The sequence below is a fragment of the Cuculus canorus genome, chromosome 17 (genome assembly GCF_017976375.1).
Source record: "Cuculus canorus isolate bCucCan1 chromosome 17, bCucCan1.pri, whole genome shotgun sequence".
NCBI classification, from domain to species: Eukaryota; Metazoa; Chordata; class Aves; order Cuculiformes; family Cuculidae; genus Cuculus; species Cuculus canorus.
Window position 1 is genome coordinate 12,639,600 of NC_071417.1, and position 25,304 is coordinate 12,664,903.

Sequence of the window (25,304 nt, forward strand, 5' to 3'; positions counted from 1 at the left end):
TCGCCGTATCCCGGTGAATGGAAGGACTATCCTCTGGCGCCAAAGTCCGCTGGTTCTGAGTTTCCTGGGTGCAGAGGGGTTGAATTCCTGCAGCCAGTACTGTCTTTTTGCTGTCTTTCTGTGTCCTCAGCCATCAGTCCTGGAGACAGAACAGCCAGGATGCTTCCAAGTTAAATGCATTTCTGTAGGGTGAAGGGAAAAAAAATACAGAGGTGGGGAAAGGCTTTAAAAAAATAAACCACCCTGACTTGCTACCCGCGGGCACAGCTGCGGTGCTTCCTGAGCTGCCTGCGCTCCCCAAACTGCTGCGCACCTGCCCTTACCCTCCCTCTTGGGGGACAGGGGTCTCTGCCGGGGCTGGAGCCTGGTCTGGGAGCAAGGAGACAAGAACACCCACTGGGCGCTGCACTGCCTGAGGCCACCGCTGGCACCTCTGGCCCTGAGGAGAGATGGGGTTCTCTCCTTTAGAGGGATCCTGTCACCCCTCAATGCCCCTTTCTATCGTCCCAGGTCCCCGGGCAGGGCCAGAGATGGGGGAATCGTAGAATCACAGAATGGTTTGGATCAGAAGGGACCTCAAAGCCCATCCAGTTTGAACCCCCCTGCCATGGGCAGGGACACCTCCCACTGGATCAGGGGCTCCAAGCCCCATCCAACCTGGCCTGGAACCCCTCCAGGGATGGGGCAGCCACCACTGCTCTGGGCAACCTGGGCCAGGGCCTCCCCACCCTCAATGAAGAATTTAGAGTTAATGTAATTCCGCCCTCTTTCAATTTAAAGCTCTGCTCCTTGTCCATGCCCTATAGCACCTTGTAAAAAGTCCTGTTTCTTCCAGCTTTCCTGGAGCCCCTTTCAGCACTGGAAGCTGCTCTAAGGTCTCCCCGCAGCCTTCTCTTCTCCAGGCTGAACAACCCCAACACTCTCAGCCTGTCCTCATACAGGAGGTGCTGCAGCCTTCAGATCATCTCCATGATCTCCTTTGGACTCGCTCCAGCACATCCCTGTCCTTTGGGGGACCAGGGTTCTTGCCACTGTGGGACATTCCCAGACCTGCAACCCCATCCAGGCCGGGCAGGGATTAGGGAGCCTGGGGGCTGCTTCGTGGTCCCAATGTCATAAACACGAATGAGCACGGCCAGGTGCTCCTGCGGCTGTTAACTCTGGAACCTACTGACAGCGCAGCTGCGGGGAGCTCAGGGACCCGGGGCAGCTGCACCGCCTCCTTCCCCGCCCCTTTATAAAGCGTTGGCGGCGGCTGCCGGTGCAGGGCTCGGCCCGGCATGGGCTCCGCGCATTCCGTGCCCGCAGAGATGCGGGAGCTGGCGGAGAGGACCGGCTGTGAGTACCGCGGGGCCCCTGCATCCCCCTGCCCGGAGCCGCCTGGCCCCTCCCTGCATCCTTCCCCCTCCCTGCATCCCTCCCCTCTGCATCCTCCCCCCCTGCATCCTCCCTTCGCATCCCCCTCCCTGCATCCTCCCCCCCATCCTCCCTTCGCATCCCCCCCCGCCCCGCATCTCCCACCCCACCGGGGTGACACGGGGGACTGCAGGACATGTCACTGGGGGGCTGGAAACGTGTCACCTGGGGGGCACAAGACATGTCACTGGAGGGGTGGCGGGATGTGTCACTGGGGAGAGCAGGGCAAGTCACCTGGGGGTGCAGGACACCTCGCAGGAGAGGGGAGCAGGACATGTCACCTTGGGGAGGTGCAGGATGTGTCACTGGGGGGGGGGAGGAGAATGCACCCCAGGGGTGCCGGTGTGTCACCAGGGTGGGGGGATGCAGCTGTGTCACCCCCAGGGTTGCACCCTGCCGCTGCGCTGCTGCCAGCCGGGGTGTTGAGCGTGCACACGGGTGAGCGCCAGCATCACTTTGCCCCCCCACACCGTTAGCACAAGGAGTACCCCCCCAAAATCCCTGTTCTGCCCAGGAGCCACCAGCTCTGCTGCCATCCGCGATGCACTCGGGGTTGCCATGGTCCGTAACGCCCAGCGGCGCTGGGGAAAGGGACCGGGAGGCAGGGGAGGTGGGATGGGGCTCCAAGGGGGGGGTTTGGTGCATAGGATGGGGTGTTTGGGTCCCTCTGGGGCAATGTCATTGCTCCAGGATGTTGCCAGCTCTGGGCACAGAGGTTGGGATGCTCCCACTGGGTTCCTCCAGCCCCCACGAGCAGGCTGGGATGGATGGATGGATGGATGGATGGATGGATGGATGGATGGATGGATGGAGGCAACTCTGCCCACAGCCAGGATTGGGGAGATACAGCACCTCCCCCTCGTCCTCCCGAGCACCTGCTGTGCACCCCGGTGTGATCGCAGCCCTCCCTGCAGCCCCGGGGTGGAGGGGGTTAGGGATGCCTTGGCCTGCAGCCGGCACCTCCTAGCACCATCCCACGGGAGGCACCTGCCTCACGCCCCGGTGCCCCATGAATCACACCCGGAGAAGGGTTTAGGAAGGGCAACACCCTAAAAAGTCTCACCGACACCCAAGGGAGTGCGTGCGATGACCCCATGCCATGACCAGGGGGTGCGTATTGCGCCGCGGGCAGGATTCGCAGCGGTCCCACCGCACTGTGGCTGCTGCTAGAAAGAAAATAGAATTTTTTATGGACTTTCTGCTGCTGTAACACCTCGTGGAGGGCATTGCAGCCACCCTTGGGAGAAGGATAGAATGGTTTGGGTTGGAGGAGAACTTAAAGATCACCTGAGGAGCAGAGGAGGATCTCCCAGGATGTGCCCACGGGTGTTGCTCCTTCTCTTCCCGTGTTTTTAGCCCCCGAGAGCTGTGCTGGGTCCCATCGCTGCTGCCTTGTGCCCCTCACGAAGCTGCAGCGGTGATGTCTGCCTGGGTTGAAGTGGTTCTTCCCGGGATGATGTGATCTTTTCCTGCACCCAGGCTGATCCCACAGGCAAACCACGGCACAGGGAGGGCTGAGCTCTTCCCCAGGGAATGCCCTTTGCTCAAGCAGCACAAATAACTGCAGGCTGGGAAACAGCAAACCCGGCACCATTTGGTTTAAAGACCATTTTTTTCCCCCTCTATAGCACACGTTGTCGTGCTTGGGCACAGTCCCGCAGCATCGGAGCGCTGAGATGTTCCTCGGCGGCAGCGGCTGCCCTTGAGCCAGTCCTTCTTGCAGGAAAGCCTTTGCCCTTTGTGCACGTGCGGCTTTGCTTCTGGAGAGCAGCCGAGCGCCGCTGCCTTTCGCAGGACCCATCTTCCCATCCTCAGAGACCTCTACAGCCCTGCAGTGCAGCTCAGAGCCGGGCGAGGAAGACCTGAGTTTGGAGAAAGAGGGAGGAAGACCCTTCTTTTTTTGCCGTGCAGCCGTGGGCTGGATGGGCAGCAGGGCTGGAGCAACTGTGGGCATAGACTCATGGAGTGGTTTTGGCTGGAAGGGACCTCAAAGCCCATCCAGTTCCACCCCTGCCATGGGCAGGGACACCTCCCACTGGATCAGGGGCTCCAAGCCCCATCCAACCTGGCCTGGAACACCTCCAGGGATGAGGCAGCCACCACTGCTCTGGGCAGCCTGGGCCAGGGCCTCCCCACCCTCACAGCAAAACATTTCTCCCTCAGATCTCATCTCAATCTCCCCTCTTGCAGCTGAAAGCCATTCCCCCTCATCCCATCCCTGATCCAGAGCCCCTCCCCAGATTTCTTATAGCCTCTTTCAGCACTGGAAGCTGCTCTAAGGTCTCCCACAGCCTTCTCTTCTCCAGGCTGAACAACCCCAACCACTTATGGGAGGAGCTCCTGCCCTCAGATCATCCTCGCGGTCTCTTCTAGACTCGCTCCAACAGCTCCAGGTCCATGGATCGAGCCCGTGACCCCAGGTTTTTGTCGTGTCAGTGTCTTCCGAGACGTTCTTCTGAGAGACCAAAGATTTTTGGTCTGCAACAACGTCCCAGATGCTGAAGTCTGCGTGGTCCAACTGCTCCCATGGTGACAACGATGTCGTCAAAGCGAAAGGTCACTTCTCTGTGGCCAAAATTAGAAAGCAAAGTCCGGGGAAAGTTTCTGTGTGTGTGAACAGCAGCAGAGCTCCAGCAGAGAGGGATTAGGGGGGAAAAATAACATCGTAGAGAGGGTCCAGGGCCGGCGCAGAGCCCCAGCGATGGGCACAGATGGGTTTTCCAGTCCCTTAATGCAGGTCTGTAAGTGCTCGGCTTCATTGATCAATACCATTTCCATTTCATAGGCGATGAAACAACAGAAACGGAGCAAAAGACGTTATTTAAACATCATAAAGAGAGAGAAGGAGGCTGCAGCAGGCACAGGATTGCAGTGTTGACCTGTTGTCTTTCAGCTGCGGCGGTTAAGCTTTTGCAATCCCTCAATCACACTTGGAAATGCTTTTTATCTTATCTGTTCTGCCCAGAAAGGCGGATGTCCAACCGCCGGCACAATCCTGCCAGGGCTGCTCCGAGCGCCCGGGGAGATGCCACCAGCTCGGGCAAACGGAGCTGCAAGGCGCTTCCCTGGCTCCTGGGAACGGCTCCTGTCAATATTGGCTCTGCTGCTCTTCAGGGAGGTGTAGAGTTTGGTTACAGCCTGTGGAGAATAGCTGGGAAAAAATGAAATAACCTGTGTCGTGGGATTAAAGAGGGGAAAAGATGCTGCTGAGCTTCGCGCCGTAACCTCAGCGCCTGTGGGTCTCAAAGCAATGCTGATGGGCACCCGGTGTCCAACTCCAGCTGGTGTGGGCACAGCCGCGCTGCCCTGGGGATGCCCCGAGGGTTCGGAGCATCCCGGTGCCCCGGCGTCACCCAAGTAGCAGCAACTATTTCGAAGCCTGGCATTGCTTTTTGGGTGCTGATAGGTCTCCTCTATGTTCAGCCTTTCATTGCCCCTGGACTCTGGCAGCTTTGGGGGTTTCTTTTTAGTGTTATTTTCTGTCTCCCAGCATGGCCGTAAGAACAATAATCATAGGATGGTTTGGGTTGGAAGGGACCTTGAAGCCCATCCAGTTCCACCTCTCTGCCATGGGCAGGGACACTTCCCACTGGATCAGGGGCTCCAAGCCCCATCCAACCTGGCCTTGAACCCCTCCAGAGATGGGGCAGCCACCACTGCTCTGGGCAACCTGGGCCAGGGCCTCCCCACCCTCACAGGAAAGCATTTCTCCCTAAGATCTCATCTCAATCTCCCCTCTTTCAGCTGGAAACCATTCCTTCCCATCCTATCCCTGCCCTCCCTGATGAAGGGAATGAGCTTCGCAGCAGGTTTTGGTGCTCACCGGTGTCCTGGGGGCAGTGGGCAGGATTGGAGCTCTGCAGACGGGTTCCCCTGCAGACTGTTTTGTGCCGGGGAATCTCACCCTGTCTCACCACTGTCTTTTCTCTTCCCCAACAGTCACCTCTGAACAGATCGAACACCTGCACCGGCGATTCAAGCAGCTGAGCCGGGACCAGCTGACGATCCGGTACGGCCCTTCCATTTGCACCGCTGGGGCGATACCTGGGCTGGCCAGAGATTGCCCCCCACACCTGCCTTCCTCCGCCTGGCGAAGGCTCCCTGTCGGGATGTTGGGGTCCCGGGGGTGCAAGGACGAGCGTGTCCTTCCCAGCCATCCCCCGGCGGTGCTGAGCTGGCGCTCTGCAGTGTAGTGCGAATAATAAGAGGAAATATGAACAGTGAAGCTGTGGTCGCTCCTGCCGAGCATCCCATTGCTTCCAGCTTTAAAACCAGTTTTGTGGAGGAAAGTGAGAATTCCCTGCACAGCAGCTACGGGGAAGGGTTTGCAGTTGCTCTTCTTCCCCTCCTCGGTGTCTGTGCAGGGAATTATGTACCAAAGCCACGGCTCTGCTTCCTCGGGAAAGCTCTGGCACATCTCCGCAGCTTTCCCAGCCACGCCAGGAGCCAGCACGGAGCGGGGAGCCCAGCTGCCCTCTGCTTCTCTCCCCCAAGACATTATTTCTTGGCTCATTTGCTTTCTAAAAGATGTACAGCGAATGACCAACACGGGCAAGCGCAGGGGGGTGGTAGCAGCTCCTTCCCTTGCCTCGCCAAGCCCCATCCAGGACCTTCTTCTTGGGAAATCTCTCTGAAAACCGTGCAGCTCTCTGCAAAGGGACCAAACCTGAGCCGCTGCATCCCAGAGCTTCCCAAGATCCATTGTAGTGGGGACAAAACCCTCCCGTAGCTGCACCAAGCGCAGTCTGCTGCGGCAGCGCTGCTTCCTTTTGGTCTGAATTGAGGCAAATGGGGGGTTTTGTGCAAACCCTCTTTGTATTTTCATGATTGCTTTGAAAGAATTGGTGTTGGGGCTTCTCCACAACCCCTTCCGTGACCATCGCGGCATCTCCCTCCTCCGCAGCTCCCTCATGCTTTGTTGGACGGTCTCTGTTTCCTTTGCAGCAAGGAGAATTTTGACAGTATCCCCGATCTGGAGTTCAACCCAATTAGAGGGAAAATCGTCCATGCCTTTTTTGACAAGCGGTAAGAACATCCCCGGCATCACAGGGAGGGGCAGAACGGTAGAATTATAGAATCATTTAACTGGAGAAGACCTTTGAGATCATGGAGTCCATCGGGTAATTGGTTTATCCTCTGGAAGCTGAGCAAAGATCCCCTCCCTAAAGGCTGGGATGGAGCCAGGGTGAAAATTACAGACATTTAAGCTAAGTCTTAGGGAAAAAACAGCCCTAAAGCTTTGCCAAGGGCCACAGCGGGCTGTGGGCGAGTCGGGTGGGTCCCAGCTGCCCATGGCCGGTGGCTCCGCTCTTGGCAGGAACCTGCGGCAGGAGTCGGATGGGCTGGCGGATGAGATAAACTTCGAAGACTTCCTGACCATCATGTCCTACTTCAGACCCATCGAGATGAACATGGATGAGGAGCAGCTCGATCGCTTCCGGAAAGAGAAACTCAAATGTGAGGCTTTCCCAAAGCCCCGGGGTGGGGGGGACGGTGGGATGGGGCTGCCCTGACCCTGCCGCGCTCCTGTCACCCCTTCCAGTCCTCTTCCACATGTATGACTCGGACTGTGATGGGAAGATCACGCTGCAGGAGTACAGAAATGTAACGTATGGTCCCTCCCACCCCATGACCACCAAATTCCCATCCCCGGCTTTGACCCACTGTCTCATAGGTGGTGGAGGAGCTGCTGTCAGGGAACCCTCACCTGGAGAAGGATTCCGCACGGTCCATCGCTGATGGGGCCATGATGGAGGCAGCCAACATCTGTGTGGGACACATGGTGGGAGCCCGTTCATTGCTTTACGGGGCACAGAGGTGCTGTGATGGTATCAAAAATGGGGCTGGAAGGTGTCCATCCTTCCTTGGGCTGCCCCAGGCTGCTTTGGCTGGAGATTTTTTTTGCAGGCAGCAGCTTTCAAGGGATATTTTTACATTACAAAGATCCCAGGGGATGTCCATTATATGATCCAAAGGGGGATAAGCAAGCAGCACCCCATAAGGCACCATCCTCAGTGCTTGGGGCTTTAGTATATATAAATCCAGCAGCTCCTTGCAGCCATGGAGGTTCTGGGCACCAATTTGGGTTGGCCATTGGCCATGGTGTGGGGCCACCACTGTGTGGGAGACATCCCATAGCCCCGAGGGACCCACCCCACAAGGCACGTCTCCCATCAGCGTGGGGCAGCTGTAATGTTTTCTCTTTTGCTGCACACAGGGGCCGGACCAGGTGTATGAGGGCATCACCTTCGAAGACTTCCTTAAGGTTGGTGGCATCTCTGCTCATCCCCCCTGGGAGGAGGCACCGGGCTGTCGCGGGGACGTGGGCGTTGGGCCCTGCTCACCTCCTTCCCTTACAGATGTGGCAGGGGATCGACATCGAAACCAAGATGCACGTCCGCTTCCTCAACATGGAGACCATCGCACACTGCTACTGACCTCTGCTCCCTCCTGGGAGGAAGAGGAGAAGGAGGAAGAGGAGGACTCTGCAGCAGCTCCACGTTCTTGGCACCAAGCACTTTGTACCCGCCTGCGCGTCCATCCCATGGTGGGGCTGCCTTCTGCTCTCTAGAAACATAAGAGGCTTTTATCTGTAATAAAAGGTATTTATCTTTTTACTCCCTGCTGAGGAATACTCTGTCCATCCATCACCCAGGGCTTGGGCAGGTCTCTCCCTCTGCAGAAACCCTCCACAAATCCTGGTCTCCCCATAAATCTGAATTTTTAGCCTCTGCCATGTGCTGCTCTGCACAAACCCTCCATAAATCTGAATTTTTAGCCTTTGCCATGTGCTGCTCCAGGGAAGGAGCTGAGCAGCTTGTGCTGAGCCTCCGATCTCCACGCCATGTGTGCAGGCAGGGCTGGGGATGCTGAGGGATGTCCTGAGCATCCGAAGGGCACCCGCATCCCCCTCTGCACCACATGAGATGCTCAAGTCAGCAAAGGTGTCAACAGCATAAGGACTAAACCCCGCTTAAACCTAAAGCAGCCGCCTCGGCTGCAGGAGGAGCAGCGTGGAACCACGCTGGGGCTCAGGCTCTGCGACCACCTTCCCCCCACCCGGACGGAGGGATGCGGGGACATGGGGACGTGGGCTCCTGGCAGCCAGGTGGCTCCCACCTCCGCATGTTCCCGCTAGAACAAGGCACCAGAGATAAGGGTTTATTTACTGGTATTAATAACTGGATGGCTCGAGGCAGATTTCTGTCTCTAAGGCAGCCTGGGGTGGGGAGGGAGGGGAGGGGGAAAGGGCAATGGTTATTTTTAGAGAAGCTGGAAAGATTTGTTTGTTTTGTCAGAAATAGCTTCCCCCGGTGCCATGTACGCTGAACGGGAAAATACTCCCTGCCACAGCACGAGTGCAGAGTGCGATGGATGCGCGGCCGTGTAGAGCCCTGGCACTGATGCCCTCCATCCTCCGCTTCGCAGCCAGCACCCACCACCTCCCCGTCTCAGGGCACCAATAATTTCTCTTTCTGTTCTGCATGAGTTTGGGTTTCTGCGCTGCTCAGGCTTCCTCACACCGAGGGTGCAGAAAAACACTCATCCTCATAGGCTTTTGCAGCTTTGCCTCTCCCAAAAGCCCCGCTCTCTGCTCGCAGCTGCTGGAGCGAAGCCCCTGCGCTGGAAGAGCTCGGCTGAGCCAGCAGCAGGAGAGCAGCCGCGCTAACCCAGCGAAGGACAGCCCTTCCCTGCAATGCAGTCCTGTCCTGGAGAGACCTGTGCTGCTCGGCAGCTCCGAGGACACGCTGGGGCTCACCCAGCCTTGGAGGGAGCCACAGAGATGGAGCCAATCCTGCCTGGCAGTGCAATGCACGGGGACGCCACCACGTTGAGGCTGGGTGTGCTGTGAAGCTGTGGGACAGCGTTGGCACGACGTTGGTTGGACCATTGTGGTGGCTGACCCGGGCTGGGTGGCAAGGGTTGGTGCCGGCGCTGTGGAGGAGATGGTAGTGATGGAGCTTCCCGCTCTCCCAATGCTGCCTGAAGCACCACAGGCAGCTGCAGGGCTCTGGGGCTCCTCAGTGCTGTTCTCCTCATGTTCCTCTGGACGCCTCCATCATCTGGGCTCATCCCCAGCTGTGCAGCATCAGCCGGTGCAGAGAGTCAGAGCCTGACCTCCCAGCTAAGGCTGAACCTTCTCCTCCCTGTGTCAGACCCTTGGTGCTCCCTTCCCTCCCCACGCATAGGAGAGCATAACATTCAGCTTCTCCAGACATTCCCAGGTTTCAGGAGCAGATGCAGGCTCCTTTCCCCATCTTCTCACAGGAATTAGCATAGGGATCATACAATCCATGGTATGGTTTGGCTTGGGAAAGACCTTAAAACTCATCCAGTTCCGCCCTTGCCACAGGCAGGGACACCTCCCACTGGATCCGGTTGCTCCAAGCCCCATCCAGCCTGGCCTTGAACCCCTCCAGGGATGGGGCAGCCACCACTGCTCTAGGCAGCCTGGGCCAGGGCCTTCTAGATTTTTCCACTACGGCAGTATAGACACCTGTATCCCATCTCGTCCTTTGCAGCAGGACAATGTTGCGACGTACCACCCATCACTTCTCACTGAAGTCAGAGCTCTGCAGTCTGGCAGCAGCTGGAGCCTGCGCTACAGGGACAACTTCCCCCTTTGATCGTATATTCTCTTGGAAGAATAGTAGGGAAGAACGTGATGTCCATGGATTCTTCTCCCAAAGACAATGATTCACTTCATTTTTGCTAATCATCACTGTCATCAACAATAGGAACCAGAAGTCATCCCTGAGGCTCTTCACCTCAAACTGCTTCCTCCTTTGATGCCTTTTGATTCTTTAGCTATCCCTGACTACCCAACCCGTCTGATGGCCACCAGCCTGGGGCACTAAACCACGCTCTCACGCAGTGTGAACCTTCGCCTTCAGTCTAACCTGTGTAGTAAATCCAACACTGGTCTACCATGTCCTAATGGCAGCTCTTCAACTGAAACCCCTGCCATCAGCCCTGGGCACCACTCAGCGCAAAAGAAATGTCCCCTTCTCCAGTGATAACCTTGGCCTGTGATACACCAGGGATGTGCCGAGACAAGAGTCACAGACTGCTTTGGGTTGGAAGGGACCTCTAAAGGTCCACCTAGTCCAACCCCTCTGCGGTGAGCAGGGACACCTTCCACTCAGTCAGGTTGCTCAGAGCCTCATCCAACCTCACCTTGAATGTTTCCAGGGATGGGGCAACCACCACCTCTCTGGGCAACCTGTGCCAGTGTTTCACCACCCTCACAGTAAAGCATTTCTTCCTTACAGCTAGGCTGAACGAACCCTCTTTCAGTTCAAATCCATTATCCCTTGTTCGATCACAACAGCCCACCTTTGCCCCTACCCACCACAAACTGGCAGCACTACCACGTCCCCAGATGGGAAATCCAAAAGTGGCATCTACCTCTGGTAAAGATGGGACGGTGACTCCAGTCTTACTCTTGAAGTTATTATGGAAGAGGCTCCCTTTAGATGTCACCTAACCCTGGTGAAGACGTGAATGGTCATGGCTGCTTTTGCCACACTCCAGCACCCACTTCAGTGCAGTGTTAATGACTACCCAGCAAAGTAGGACAACATCCCTTTTCCTAGACAAAAAATAAACTCTCAACACAGATACTCTCCAGCAGCCCGAGTGCCCTCATTTGCATTGTGAATGCTGGTTAACACGCACAATCTTCTGCTGTGGTACAACCTTCCTAAATGAATTCCAGTGATAGGAAAAACAGACCAAAAGGACCACTCTCCAACCCAGCCAGAGCTGAAGAGCTGCATCTGGACCATGAACCAACGGAACAGTGGTGGTGGGGACAGAGAACTTCCTTCTCCACTGGAGTTTATGCAAGCCTTCTTCTATCTGGATGGGTTGGTTTGGTCCCCAATGAAGTGAGGACTTGTAGATCTCCTCTGCACAAGAAAACGAACCCCTCTACCGATGCAGGTGCTACAAAGCATCTATTTTGGAGCAGCTCAGTCAAGGAGCAATACAGAGGCAGCCTCGCTGCAGGCAGTGCCAAAGGAGAGGACAAATGCGGAGGTGGACTCCAGGAAAAGGGCTCAACACACAAGACAAACTTATCTGCTACTTGCAGCAGGGAGATGAAGAAAGAACAAAGCTGCCCTGAGATAATGAGGCAAGATAACGAAAGTCGGAACAAGCCAAGGGTGTACGAAGCGAGACAGGGCAGCAGGTCACAGCAGGGAGGGGAAGAGAACAATGACTGTGGAAGCTCTCTGTTCAGCCACATCAGAAGACGCAGGGCTGGAGCAACCCTGAAAATCACTTGTGCTACAGAAACTACTATTTACCTGGCAGGTTTCAGCTGAGCTCTTGTTCAAACTGCATATCCATGACACTTCTTGCTCTTCCAGGAAGGAAGGGAGCTGCCTTCTCGGAAGGGCACAATAAGATAAACTGTGTTGGTCAAACAGAATGACTTTGCCCCTTGCACTTTTTGTTATCGGTCCATCAGGAGGAAAAAGCTAACTGTTAAAAATGAAATACGGATGTGAAAGCCGGCCTAGGGGCCATGGAAAACCACTCCAAGCCAAAGATCATGACAAGCTGTGCAATAAGTCTGTCCCGGCAGCACAAAGCTCTCCCGGGCTCGGCGGCTGGTGAAGGGTGGGACTGCCAGCCCAGCAGCCCTCTCTGCAGGTTTGGGCACATTCCCTGCACCCTTCCCCAGCACTGCACTTTTAAACTCTTTCCACTAAGCCATCAAAAGGGTGTGACCTTAAAACCTAACCTCAGTTTAAACTTGATTTAAGGGGCTTTGCCTTGGCCCACTAACTTTACAAGGGACAATCACAACCATAAAATACTTCTAAAACAGTAAAACGTATCCACGCAGGACGTGAGCTCATGTTCACCAAACTGGTTCTACCTAAGTCAGTGCAATGCTGGTTTAAGATAAAAGTCTTAACTCCTCATTTTCACATCAGGTTCCTCGCGGATGTTTTGCCACAGCATTACTGGAACTACCCATACAGACAGACTGCAGCCAGTTCATCCCTTCTGCTTCATTAAACCAACCTGATCACTTCCCAGCTCGGGAGTAAGGGCAGTGTCAGAAACTCAAGTCCTGAGCACTCAGGCAAAGCCTTCAGGTGCTGTGGAAGGACACAATACAGCAAAGAACGTACCCAACAACTGACCTGAGTCATAACAGCCTTCTGTTTCGGCACACAGGAGTTATTTTACTCTAACAAACCCACCACAAATACACGTACAGATACAATTAGAAACATTTAATCCAGAATTTTAGAGACTTATAAAAATAATTTATTTTAAAATAATTCTGATGTGTGTGGCCTGCTGAGTTTCCAAGCACCCAGCCTGGCCAAGGGCAGCCTTCCCTTCCCTCTCTCCACCATTCCGCCCTCTCCCAATCACCACAACCTTTTGTGCATGGTCCTGCTCCTAGACACATTCCGATGCACTCTAAGGAAAAGAAGAATTAGCAGCTCATTACAAGGAAAGACATTTCAAACATGTGGCTCAGACAGATGGTTTTTTTCCAAGTCCTTGGTGTTTTCCTTTCCCTCTCAGGATAGGCATGAACTCCTGAACATGCTCCCAGCCTCCCACCGCTCCAGCAGTTTGCCACCCGGGGCTCTCACTTCCTGACCACATCCTTTGCCAAGATGGGATCGACAGCATTTTTCCCACAAGCAGCAGGAAGCAATAGTTTTGTTTACATTGAAATATTCTGTTTCCCTTCAGTCTCTCGGTTCCACCACAGCGGAACTCTGAACATATTCCATTGTTATGTTCGCGGGCAGCCATACTCCGTTCTGGTTCGCATCCCCAACGCTCCGCCTGTTTGATGAGCCTGCAGCCAACGCCAGCTTTTTGGCGCTGGTCCTGTGTGGATCTCCTTTGGCCACGTACTTGGCAGAGGGCTGGGCCACAAAAGCCAAGTAAAACGAGTTACCTAAATGTTACCGTAGGGAACCACGAGGCTGAGGTTGTTGTTATAACCCGTCACTTCGCCGTAGGAGGAGCAGCAAATACGAAGGATGCTTTCACGAGCCAAGTAAAGCGAGTTACCTAAATGTTATCATAGGGAACTGCGAGGCCAAGGTTGTAGTTGTAACCAGTCACTTCATCGTAGGAAGAGCGGCAAATCGGAAGGACGCTTTCCACAGCCAACTGGTCCACTGAGAACTCATAGGCATAAATGATTCCTCGATGCCTGTACGAAACACAACCAGGACACACCATAATTATATATTTCAACAGGGGAAATGAAAAAAGTTAGAGATTTCCATAAAGAATCAAAATTTGATGCTTTAGAAGCTAAGTATAAACCCGCACCCATTCTGCACTACCACTGTCTGTGCAGTTTTAACAGAGAAAACTGTCTCCTGCCTCCTCCAGGGATCCCATCAAGCCCTGGAAACAAACGGTGAATCATTCATTTCAGCACTGCAGAGACACGACTGTCATCTGCTGAAACATTCCTCATCTGCTCAGGAAGGGAGAAGTACATTGTTGTTTGATAGTTCAATTAGACATGCTAACAGCCATCTGAGATGCAAATATCAAAACCTGGAGTTTAAATACCAGCAGTTTTCCTTTAGGAGGAGATATCATTACTAACATTTAGAGCAAGGAAAGGGCTGCATTCCCTGTCTGGCTTCACCAGCCTTTAAATTCCCCTACAGATATAGAACGCATCTTTTTGTGCTAAAGAAGTAAATAAAGAGACAATTCATCAATGATCTTGAAAGCCCTACCTTTAGAAGTTACTAATTCTATTTTTAGGTGCTATACCTTCTCTATTACTGCTCTGAATGATGACTCAGGTACTTACTGTGCTATTTTAAAATATATAAGAAAGCAAATCTTTGCAGTGCCCCAACTCCTACCCTTCAGAGCTGGCTTACTCACTTGCGGTGCGTGGTAAGTTCATCATCCATGCTGCTGGTCCCTCGGGGAGTTTTCTCATCGGGGATGTTTGCAGTGATGAGGCTGTGAGAATTAAACCATATGTGGCGGACTGGATGTCTGAAAAATAACCCAGAGCACTGGCTGAGATGCCAACCATATTAGATTCCCAAAATCCAAGTGCAGTAAAGGATTAAACAAGAACTCATTTAAATCAGCGCCCTCTCTCTGGCCAGAGCCTGGGAACCAGCACCTTTGGCTCTCCTCCTCCCGTCCAGAGCAGATAAGCACAGCTTTTATCTCCATCTAGTGGGCTCTCACCAGAACACACGTGGAGGCCAGAAAATGTTTCAGACACTTGGCAGCATGTAAACTGCAAGGGATGCAGGCTTTGTGCTTGCTTCAGTGCTTCAAGGACGCTCCTGGGAAGGGGAAAGTGCATCCCAAAGCGACGGATGGGGCCCTCACTCTCCTGTCCCCACACCCTGAGCTACAGCTGACTGAGAAATGAGCTACACGGCACAAACTCGGAGATCTGATCTTCTTTCCTTTTCCTCTCGCTGATGAACAAACTAACCCTGAATAATTTTAACAGAATTTACTCTTCAGGTAGGAGTTACTTAACTTCCCAGATTAAGGCAGCTCATCTCCATGACCCTAACGTGTCTCCTGCAATCAAACTGTTTCTGCCCCTGCTTTCCATTCACTGGGCTGTAGGCAAGGGTAACAGCAGGCAAACCTTCTTGTCTATGGAGGCCTTTCTGACCGAAGTGATCCCTTCTGATTCCTAGATAGATCAAGCAGTATTTTAAATGTTTAATCTAACCATCTCACTTTTAGCACTCCCCCAAAGCTCAGCAGATCTGCGCTGCCTGCCCTCCTCCTCGGCATGCTCATTAGCGCTGCTCCAGAAGATAATCAATGCAATATCGTCCTTAATGCATCACAATGCGCTTTATAATTTGAAGGGTCAAAAGAGAAGGAGATATCTGCTATTAATCGCTGACCACTCCAACTTGAACTCCTCTGACTGTAAATACCTCATCAAGCTCCTCTTTGGGGAAGGTTGCCCAGAGCAGTGTTGGCTGCCCCATCCCTGGAGGGGTTCCAGGCCAGGTTGGATGGGGCTTGGAGCCCCTGATCCAGTGGGAGGTGTCCCTGCCCATGGCAGGGGAGTGGAACTGGACGGGCTTTGAGGTCCCTTCCAACCTAAACCATTCTATGATTCTATCACTCAGACTTACAAGGGGCTAAATCCTTGAGGCCTTCATTCAGACAAAAACTGCCTTGGAATTTTGCCTTTGGTCAGGATACCATAATACACCTGCAGCAACTAACAGTGATCTTCAGTTCCAGGATACTCATCTCTGTTTGTACCTTCAGCACAAAGTTTGTGTTTTCAGTACAAACTGGTATTTCTATATTTAAATTAAACACCAGCCTGGCTTTAACTGTTACTGCTAAGGGAATGCAAGAACAAGGTGAACAGACACAGGCATCGTGTACAGATATAGCAAACAGAGACAGGGAGAACCAGTCACTCGGAAGACAACAGCCAGTATCCAGCATTTCAAATCCAAGGCTTGATACAGTAAATATTGGTTGGAGATGGAGCAGGGAGAAGAAACTTTGTGGAAATCCAGGAGAAACAATTTCCACGCTCCCTTATGCCGACTGAAGTGCTCTCTCCAACTAATAAGTAAAAATCCTACCACAGCTGACGGGCACACACAGAAACGCGCACAAGACTGCAGGTGGGGAGGCAATCTGTTCCCGAATCACATGAAAACAGAACTCACAGAAGCTTTAGACATAGGCATGTTATCGTTTTGGTCCTGGATCATCCAATTCCCACATTCTTCCTGTCAGCCAGATCTAATAAACACCCTTGGAATGCAAATAGAAACTTACCTGGCGTGCATCTCCCAGAGTTTGGTGCCCATCCGTTGGTCCCACACACAGACCAAGCCCTCTTCTCCTCCACTGACGATCTTCCAGTCATCCATCTGGACCGCAGACACTCCTAACTGGTGGGCATAGAGGGAGCACAAGGATTCGCTTTTGCGGAGATCGAATACCCTGACCCTGAAGGAAAGCAAATAAAACACAGAGATAAAACCAGCAGTAGATCCGTAGGTTCTGAGAGGACAAGGACTTCTGGGACTGTGCAAATACGTCTGGGACAGCAGCAGTCCCACTACAGGGACAGAAATCCAACACGGTTGACACTTTTCACCACTGAATTTTCACTCCCATTTCTCTTATGAGAAGTTTTTGAGGCAGCGTTCTCCCACCGTAGAGGAGCTCTCTGTCTCCTTATAAGTCCAAGGTGATACACAAAGTAAGTGAAATCTGGAGAACGCTCCTCCATCTGTGCCGCCCAAATGTTAACAAATGTTAGAAGTATGGTGTTTTGGGCATATTGGTAACACATCCTACCCCTTGGCATATAACCCACGTCCACTACGGCCAAGGGGTAACACTATTGAGGATCAAGGAGATACAGACATTTCGGAAGAGACTAAATGTGTGGCAATTCACAAGACAAGTCAAGGGGATTATAAATTTTTATGCTTGAGTTAATCACCAATATTGAAAAAAAGCTATTCACAAGCACTCGGCAACTGGAATCTCTGCTGATTTAAAAAAGACAACTGCTGACCGTGGGCTGCTTTTAGGTACCCCTGGTTTTCAGAAATCACGGATCACTCAGCCAAGAGTTTTTGAAGAGAAAGATATCGAAGACTCCGCCAGAAGCACAACTGTAGCAAAACAGCTTAGGATTTCAAGTCCACAAAGCCAGTTAAAGCTAACGGTGCTGGGGTTTAAACCAGGCACTTATCAAAAGGAGTACGGTTTTTGATAATTTTATATCAGGATTAAGAGGTAAAGAAAATACATAAGTGACTAAAGCAAGTGAAAACAGAAGTAAAGGGGAAATACTGATCTCAGATTTGAAAGGAAGCCAGAGAAAGTTCCTCCCAGCTGATGGCTATCACGAATGAAACCATCAGGTACACATTAATTCCAGAAAAGGCCAAAACACACTTGTTCCAACACATTAACTGTACTTTATTCCATCCCCCTGCTATGATCCTAATGGTGTAGCAAGTCTTTCCTTTCCCTTTCTCAAATGGAGATTGCATCATATGATTTTACAAATAACACGTTTCAGCAACTGAAATAAAAGGCAACAGAACAGTCCAAAACTCCAACAGAGCAACATCCATCTGACATGCAGACAAACACGCTGGAACAGAGCGAGGAGCACGCTTTGTGTGGCTCCGCAGTCACCCTTAGGAAAACTCCATCACAATGGTTGCTGATGGCAAAAAGGACTTCTTGCTTTCTCCATCTCCAGCAGAGAGAAGCTTTGGCTACATATTAGAGCTGTGCTTTGGGTAAGGATGGGGTATTTTGGACGCGCTCACACCCAGCGCTCTCCCTCTCTTACTGCATGTGTTCTGCACGGCCATCAAAGCTTTTTCTGTTTGGTAAGCACAGTTGGAAACAAAGATCTGATCATGTCCTGGTTATTTCATTAGCAAGGGCCCAGGTTTTAGGCAGGTGTCTGTTCTGGCACACCCTTAGAAGAATTAGAGGCACACTTGAACTGCTCAGTTGTGCTTTAAAAAAAAAAAAGGAAAACCATTTTGCAAATCCAATGTGATGCTCTAACGCGGACCTGGCACGGCCTTCCCTCTCCTGCCTCAACAGCTGGGCTCACACGAGCATATCAGATTAATCCAAGTTCAAGGGAGCTGTAAGGAAGGTATTCTCATGACCAGGCTCTGATTCTCCTGTTAAATTATCCTATAAGGCCACTTGCCTTTAGGAAAATGTGGAAGGCGTGTTCTGATCCACACTTTTCCGCAGTGTTACACTCTGGGCTTGCCATATGTTTGCTTTCTCAATGCTATTCAACCAAGGGTCCACCAAGGCAAACGGTGCTGTTGTGCAGCGCATCAGCAACGCTCCCCGTTACCAGCTTTCTCGCCAGTGTGAAGCACAGCTAAACAATCAAACACATCAGCGATGCTTCAGGAGCACTTTTTGACAAGAGAAGGATTTTCTAGGCCCTACCAAAAACATCTCGCTTCAACAGGGCAGTCTGTATTACTTTTCAAAATCATGGCTTTGAAGAAAAGAAGAGTATAAAGTCATGAAATGGTGGAAGTGCTATATTTAAGTCCAACAAACCGTTTCCCCACTGGCCACCAGCAATTTGAACTCACTTGGCAAGGGCCCTGTTGCTCCATATTGGCTATGGAGGTTCATGCCACCTCCACCCGTGGATGCCCAACCCCTGGTGACACCCTTCATGCAGAACCACGTGAGGAACTGACCTCTGAGATACACACGGTCTTGTCTTCTGGATGCCAAACCGATTCGCTGAACTATCGATTCTTAACTTCTTGCTATTTTAGGGATGGTCAACCCCTGAACTCAGCCGGAACTGAAAAACTGAAAAGCTTTCTGTAGGGCAAAGCGCACAAGCATTTACTCCAGTATGAAGGGAGTAAACTTCAATCTCACTTGAGGGATATCAGCTTTATCTACTCTCTCATCACTGTGCAAAAGATCAAAATTGGAGGTAGTTTTACTGGAGTGCTTTAGAAAATCAAATATCTGCTTTTAGATGAAAAAAAAACTCCAAAAGATTCAATTACACATCAAACTTCAGATCTTCCCTTTATCCTCTTTGCTGAGAAAGGGTGAGGTTTGCTCACGCTGCCTATTCACCGAGAAGCTAAAAAAAAAAAGCTGTCTGACAAAATAATCATTTTCGCAAGCTGCTGCACTGGCGGGACAGAGGTCTGGGATTTGGCAAAAGGAAGTATCCGCCTTACAAGCTGATACCCACCACCACAGCAGACCACCACCTGCAGCCTGGTGCCCGGTGCAGAAAGGAGGAGGGAAGGAACAGGGAGCCATTAGAGCCTGGCTCCTCGCCATCCCACATCTCCTTTGGTGCACTGGATCAGACCCCACAAATAACTAGCCAAAAAAAAGAAAATCTAAAAATTGGACTCAAAGGGTCTTTTTAAGCACTTTAATCCTTTCGCACTGTTCCCAGCGCGTCCATTCCTGGCATCAGATATTGTGCTGGGAAAATCCTACTCCCCAAGCCAAGGAGTTAAAGAGAAAGCTGCTAATCAGCTAAATAGAAGCTGGAATCTGTTCATATGGAAGTCTCTTTTTTTTTGTCACCTGAGGGACATCACAGTGCTCCGAAATACACTCTTGACATCATTTGGCAGACGGACCCATCTCATCCTACATGATTCATCCCTTAGGTTATTTTTTTAATATCAGAAAGTGAGCTTTTAAATGCCAAACTAATTTTGCGGGTGGTGGTGGGGAAGTGGAAGATATTCCAAGTGGTCTCGCTGGGCTGTACACCAACTGCGTCCACCAAATGGCTTAAAAAGAAAAGTCTTCCCATGAAGCTTTTTGAAACAAAGCAAACTGGCAGCCACGTCCAACTATTACCTAATATTTTGTTCCTGAAGTTCACTCAAGCTGCATTTGAAACATGAGAGGAGAAACAAATTCTAGCAGGTCCAGATGTAGGACAGCAGGACAGGAAGTAATCTAATCTGAGATGGTTTACAGCTCTTGGTAGTACCCACCTTCTGTCTTTATTGCCTGCAACAAGCATGTTTGGAGGACTGTTCTGGAGGTTGACACACGTAAAGTCACCTATTGAGTTGCCCATCTTCTTCAGACACTGACTCGTTTCCAGATTGTAAAGAAGAATCTGGCAGAAAGAGAACAAACATCAGCTAATTGTAGTGTAAGCACAACATTTTGCTGCAGCATAAAGTAGAGCAGAGTTACTGCCTTCACAGGTGGTTTGCAGGACTCGTTTCTCAATATGCTAATACAGAATCAAGACACGGATCTGTCCCTATTAAGGTCTCAAGGGGTTATTCAGCCTGGAGAGGGCCCCGCGGAGACCTCAGTACTGAAAGGGGCTCCAGGAAAACGGCTCTGGAGGAGGCCACCAAGATGATCCGAGGGCTGGAGCACCTCTGCAATGAGAACAGGCTGAGAGAGTTGGGGTTCTTCAGCCTGGAGAAGAGAAGGCTTCGGGGAAAGGTTAGAGCAGCTTCCAGTACCTGATGGAGCCTACAGGAAACGTGGGGAGGGGCTTTTTGCAAGGGCATGGAGTGATAGGACAACGCGGACCGGCTTTAAATTGGAAAGGGGAAGATTTAGATTAGATATTAGGAAGAAATTATTCATGATGAGGGTGGGGAGGCCCTGGCCCAGGTTGCCCAGAGCAGCAGTGGCTGCCCTATCCCTGGAGGGGTTCCAGGCCAGGTTGGATGGGGCTTGGAGCAACTGGATCCAGTTGGAAGTGTCCCTGCCCATGGCAGCAGGGTGGAACTGGATGGGCTTTGAGGTTCCTCCCAACCCAAACCATTCTGTGAGTCTATGCTCACAGTTGGTCCAGCCCTGCTGCCCATCCAGCTCACGTCTGCAAGGCAAAAAAAGAAGGGTCTTCCTCCATCTTTCCCCAAACCCTTTCGCCTTGAAGGGCCTTAAGGTCCCTTCCAATCCAACCCATTAGATCATTCTGTGATTCTACGAAGAAAGCCAACAACATAGTCTCAAAAATAAGGAACTCCAGTTTCACAATGGAATCTATCAAGAAGTAGGTACACAAGGCATGCCAACCAGTATCCAAGAGCTACAGCTCTCAGGCAGGCAAAGCAAACCATTCCTGTTTCCTCCAGGTCTAATTTTTAAAGGTTGATGTGAATAAGCAACTAGTTTCTTCAGCAATCTGAATATTTGAAGGAGTAGTAAAAGTAAACAGAATCATCGTTTAGAAGGTTTAGATAGATGGGCTGTGCAAGAAAGACTCAATCAAGTCTAGCATAAACCGAAGAGCAGAACTGAGCACTGACTCAGCGCTGACAGGCCCTGCTGGCCGCTTCTGCACAGATCAGGAGGCAGAAAGAGAGTAAGAAATATTACATCTGACGTGACAGTTCAGATGGGAAATGAATAAAAACAACTCTGATTTTAAGCAACATCTAAGATGACTCGACCGAAGTCTGGAAGAGAGGTACAAGTTGTTTCCAGGCTGGTTTCCCCCTCTCCTTTGCGCAGCAATCAGTTTAATCATGCTCGCTGTGTTTCCTGTGAGGCAGGATGATATTTATCTATTTGGGCCTTTCAATTTAGGAGAACGAGTATTTTTAGAAACAGAAAAACATGCTGGTCAAAGCTCAGTGGAGCATAGCACAGCACCTGGTTTTATGTAACTTCATAAACATTACTGAATTTCATGGTGATGCTCCTTTAATTTAAAAGAAACCTATGACCATGACGAGTAACAGTAGTTAAAAAACATCAGAAAAACCTTACGGCTCCCATGGCAACATCAGCGCGGCCCTGTCAACGCCACATCAATATTCTTAATTTCTACTTTTCTGATTGTATTCACAAGCAGCTTAATAAATATTACACTACCGGTACCCTATTATTTCATCAGGGATAGCGATGCTGCCCGGCCTTTTGCTTCCTATCGGTGTGATTTTAGGAAGCATCTGAAAGGCCGATGAGAAGAGCAGGATGGGATCGCCTTGTGATGAGTGCCTCTAAGCAACGAAAGGGAAGAGCTTTAAAAATCTCTAGGAATACTGCAAAGGAAGGCAGAGAATTTGCCTTCACTGCTATTTCTCCCAACTAAAGAGCAGGTGTGGGTTTATTCAGACCAGCTCCCTACTAGAATCAAGACATTCATAACAGACTTCCTCAGTCGCTTATAATATTTATAGTCTCCCATCTAGTATCCTTCCCCAGCTTTGCGAAGCTATCTGCCTCAAAAGCCAGTCTTTAGCATGTATTTTTTCATCCTTAAGACCCCCAAACCCAAAGCAATTTTACCCAAGGAAGGAAGACTATTTTTACAGGGAGACTTAGGACATAGAAGTTGCTAAAAAATTAATTTAAACTTCCATCTCTACAAAAAAAAGTTGCTCCAAACTGCATAGAAATGTTGGTTTTCAAGGCAAAGAGCAATTTACAGCCTGTTCTCACTTGCAGCACAGCTTCCAACAGCTCAGTAACCAAACCCGGAGATAATGACATTCTGGCAAAGGTCCTTCACATGGTTTTCAGTGTAAAGGAAATTAATATCTGTGCCTGGCAACCAAATTTCTCCTCGGAAAGTTTTGAACAAAAGACAAAGTCAATAAATTGCTGAATTCAACTTACGAACAATAAACGATCGGGTCAACAGCAACGTATTCCAGCTCCCAGTTGAGCCCCCGAACCAGCCCTTCCCAGCTGTGCGGGGACACTGGAGAGGAGAGGGCCAAACGCTGCTCTCTCAGCAGTCCCCTGGGACTAATACTTAAAGTGAACAGCCATAAACTATTAATTTATCTAAATGACCATAGCTCCCATCTATCCTATAAACATTTGATACGTACTTGAAAATTCAGTTATGGCCATGAAAGACTAGAATGAAAAATTGCTTCCCTGTAGCATTTAAAGATTAGCCTGTTTTACATCATATTGCATATCCTCCTGTTTGGCATCTCCATTTCAGACGTGTGCCAATGCTCCTCTGCACAGGTAGAACCAGCTGAAATATCATTTATTTCTCCTCAAATAAATTGTGGATGGCTACCAATTTAAGGCGTTTGCATCCAAGAAAGAGAATCTGTAAAATAGAAAAGGTTCAGCTCCACAAAACTGGAAGAAAAGCTCGTGTTATATCGATTTCTCCTACACCCTCCAGTTCCTTCTCTTCCCATGGCAGTCTCCACTCTTTTAAAGATTGTTGGGCTGGAGTTTTTTTACATTTTATAATGCCCATGTGTATTTCTAGCCAATTAGCCCTATCACTGGAAGAAAGGCTCTCTTTGTGATTTTCTGCATTCAGGTTTTACCTGTCTTTAAAGCTCCAGCTTCTGTCTGGAGCAATTTTATATGGTCTGTAAGTAAATTTCAAACCCTTATCATGACAAACCAATAGATAAAGAAACAAAAGAGACTCAGAATGTTTTTTTTTTTAAGTCTGAATAATAATTCCTTGAAGACAGGGGTTTTAAAAGCATACCGATGATAATTTTGAAGTTGCTAGCACAATTCTGATGAGCTCTCCTATAAGGTAAGAAGGATTCTTGTTACAAAGGCCAAGGAGAAAGGATGAAAATACCTGGTCAATAGGGACTTGAAATAAGGGCCTGTATGTTAAAGGGCAGATAAAGCATAAGATCTTTAGGAGGTTCATAATCCTATAATGCACACTGCAAAGGGATTACCCTTTTAAAGATATTTATAATCCTATAATGGACACCTAAGCCCAGTGACCTAATAGGTACCAAACCGAAGGTAAGTGAACCAAGAGCATCTGGGCGTGAAATGAAGCACCCTGGGATAACACGCTAACGAGCATCCCTTCCCCCGGTGGGACTTGGGGGACACGAGGGAGGAAAAGCATTAAATACTCTGTGCAGATGTATCGGGATCTAAGACACAAAATAAAAAGTGTTACCTATTAACATTGTTCAAATGAAAAAGTCTAAGTTATTGGATAAGAGCCAAGCAATCTCCCAGAATGCTTAATAATTCAACAAGCCAGAAATAGCCAGAGTACCTTTACCATTATGTTTAGTTAAAGACCACAGAGATTAGAAAACACATTATCCATCTCAGAGGCGATTCTTTCCGTGTTACAAGTCCCTTAACGACCTTTACCATCTCTCCCTCTCTCTCTCTCTCTTTTAATAAGGCTGAGCAAATGGGACTTCATTTTATCCGATTGCCACAGAGTAGGGGTATTAATTATTCATGCTTGTACTCACTCTTTTGTTAAGGCAGTGCATTAGACTAATTTCCCTCTTTACTGTGTGACTTGGGTGAGTCTCAACCTGTGGCCACTGTCCTCAGATAGATGCGCTGAGGAGCTGGCAAACTCCTGAGAGCAGGCAGAGGAAGAAAGGAAAAGTTACTGTAGTTCAGGAAACTGCGGAGCAGCGGGCACAGGGAACTCTCTTTAAATACTGTCCAAGAACTCAAGAAAGGAGAACTAAATTAATTCACAAAGAATTAAAGCCTCTGTAGCCAGAACAGCTAAGCTGTGAGCTTTGTTACATCTTGTAGCTAAGTGAGGTCAAGCGTGGTCGATGTACTCTGGTTGAGATACTTCCAAGAAAAACCAAGGAACTGAAGGAAATGCTGTTGATGGAACTCTTCCATGCACGTCCAATACCCCAGCAGGTGTTTTGGGATCCTGTGTTGTTGGAGATGTCTTTTTTGGATGGAACATTAAAACAACAAATCCCCAAGCACTTGTTATCAAAGCGCCTGTGGTACTTTCAGCGAGAGCAGGGGTGTCCAACCCACTGTCCTGGATGGAAGCCAGCAGACAACTGCTTTGTGAAACAGCGCGCTTCCCGCTGCAATCGCAGTTCTGCTTCTTGTCAAAACTCACCGTGTTGCACGGGTAGGAAAATCCAAGCTGCCTCTCAGAACTGGGCAAAGCCCTCTGTATATTTAGTTCTTATTTAGATAAAGTATTGAATTGATTAAAGTATTGAAAAGAGTTTCATAAATACAAGCAAAAAGTAAAGCCACACTCAAAACCTACATCCTCTACTGAATAACGCACAGGATACACTCAAGAACCACTTTCTCAGAAAGAACCACCTATGAGAGAGGTTTCCGACTGTCATTTCAGAGACAGAAGATCAAAATAAAAAAACCCAAGTTGCTCAATGATGCAGAAGAACAAGCAGCAAGGCTGGGAACAGAATTTGCATGTATTTTCAGCTTACATTTCTCCCCCTTTCCCTTTGCCAACTAGAAAAATCATTGCCTGAGTACACACAAATATTGCCAACAGAAGAAGAGAAAGGGAAACTTCCAAGTCCACCATGAATAAAAAGGGATCTGCTGTTTTCTCAGGTCAAACCCATTCAATCAAAGGCTATCTGTGGAAGTGCTAAGGCTATTTCATATGCTTT

The 25,304-nt window shown here is 50.1% G+C and overlaps 2 protein-coding genes across 4 annotated transcripts in view; one reads left to right on the forward strand and one right to left on the reverse strand.

The window, feature by feature from the left end:
* Positions 1-1,202: 1,202 nt before the first annotated feature.
* On the forward strand, positions 1,203-11,692 carry TESC (tescalcin). Of its 3 annotated transcripts, XR_008452692.1 has the most exons (9): positions 3,686-3,972; positions 5,356-5,425; positions 6,361-6,441; positions 6,812-6,873; positions 6,959-7,020; positions 7,091-7,198; positions 7,634-7,681; positions 7,776-8,018; positions 9,939-11,692. XR_008452692.1 is itself a non-coding variant. In XM_009557344.2 (8 exons), exons 1-8 carry the CDS (start codon positions 1,281-1,283, stop codon positions 7,851-7,853), a joined length of 645 nt encoding a protein of 214 aa, XP_009555639.1. In that variant the 5' UTR covers positions 1,203-1,280; the 3' UTR covers positions 7,854-8,018. The 3 variants fall into 3 exon arrangements, 2 of the variants coding, with proteins under 2 accessions (XP_009555639.1, XP_053938010.1); XM_009557344.2 differs by lacking the exons at positions 3,686-3,972; positions 9,939-11,692 and adding an exon at positions 1,203-1,338 and having other exon boundaries at positions 6,734-6,873; XM_054082035.1 differs by lacking the exon at positions 9,939-11,692 and having other exon boundaries at positions 3,691-3,972; positions 6,734-6,873; positions 7,776-8,022.
* A 980-nt stretch (positions 11,693-12,672) lies between these two features.
* Positions 12,673-25,304, reverse strand: part of FBXW8 (F-box and WD repeat domain containing 8) — a 53,732-nt gene continuing 41,100 nt past the window's right edge. The window contains exons 8-11 of the mRNA XM_009557376.2: positions 19,947-20,074; positions 16,225-16,398; positions 14,317-14,433; positions 12,673-13,618 (exon numbers count right to left, since the gene is read on the reverse strand). Coding sequence (XP_009555671.2) covers positions 13,474-13,618; positions 14,317-14,433; positions 16,225-16,398; positions 19,947-20,074 — 564 coding nt within the window. The 3' untranslated portion in view covers positions 12,673-13,473. The remainder of the gene's footprint in view (positions 13,619-14,316; positions 14,434-16,224; positions 16,399-19,946; positions 20,075-25,304) is intronic.

What these genes read in the sequence shown, in the direction of transcription:
- TESC (XM_054082035.1), top strand. Translation starts at nt 3,912, where the DNA reads ATGCTGAAGTCTGCGTGGTCCAACTGCTCCCATGGTGACAACGATGTC. An exon ending in CGCTGCAGGAGTACAGAAAT is followed by an intron (nt 7,021 to 7,090) that starts GTAACGTATGGT and finishes ACTGTCTCATAG; the next exon opens with GTGGTGGAGGAGCTGCTGTC. An exon ending in CCTTCGAAGACTTCCTTAAG is followed by an intron (nt 7,682 to 7,775) that starts GTTGGTGGCATC and finishes CTTCCCTTACAG; the next exon opens with ATGTGGCAGGGGATCGACAT.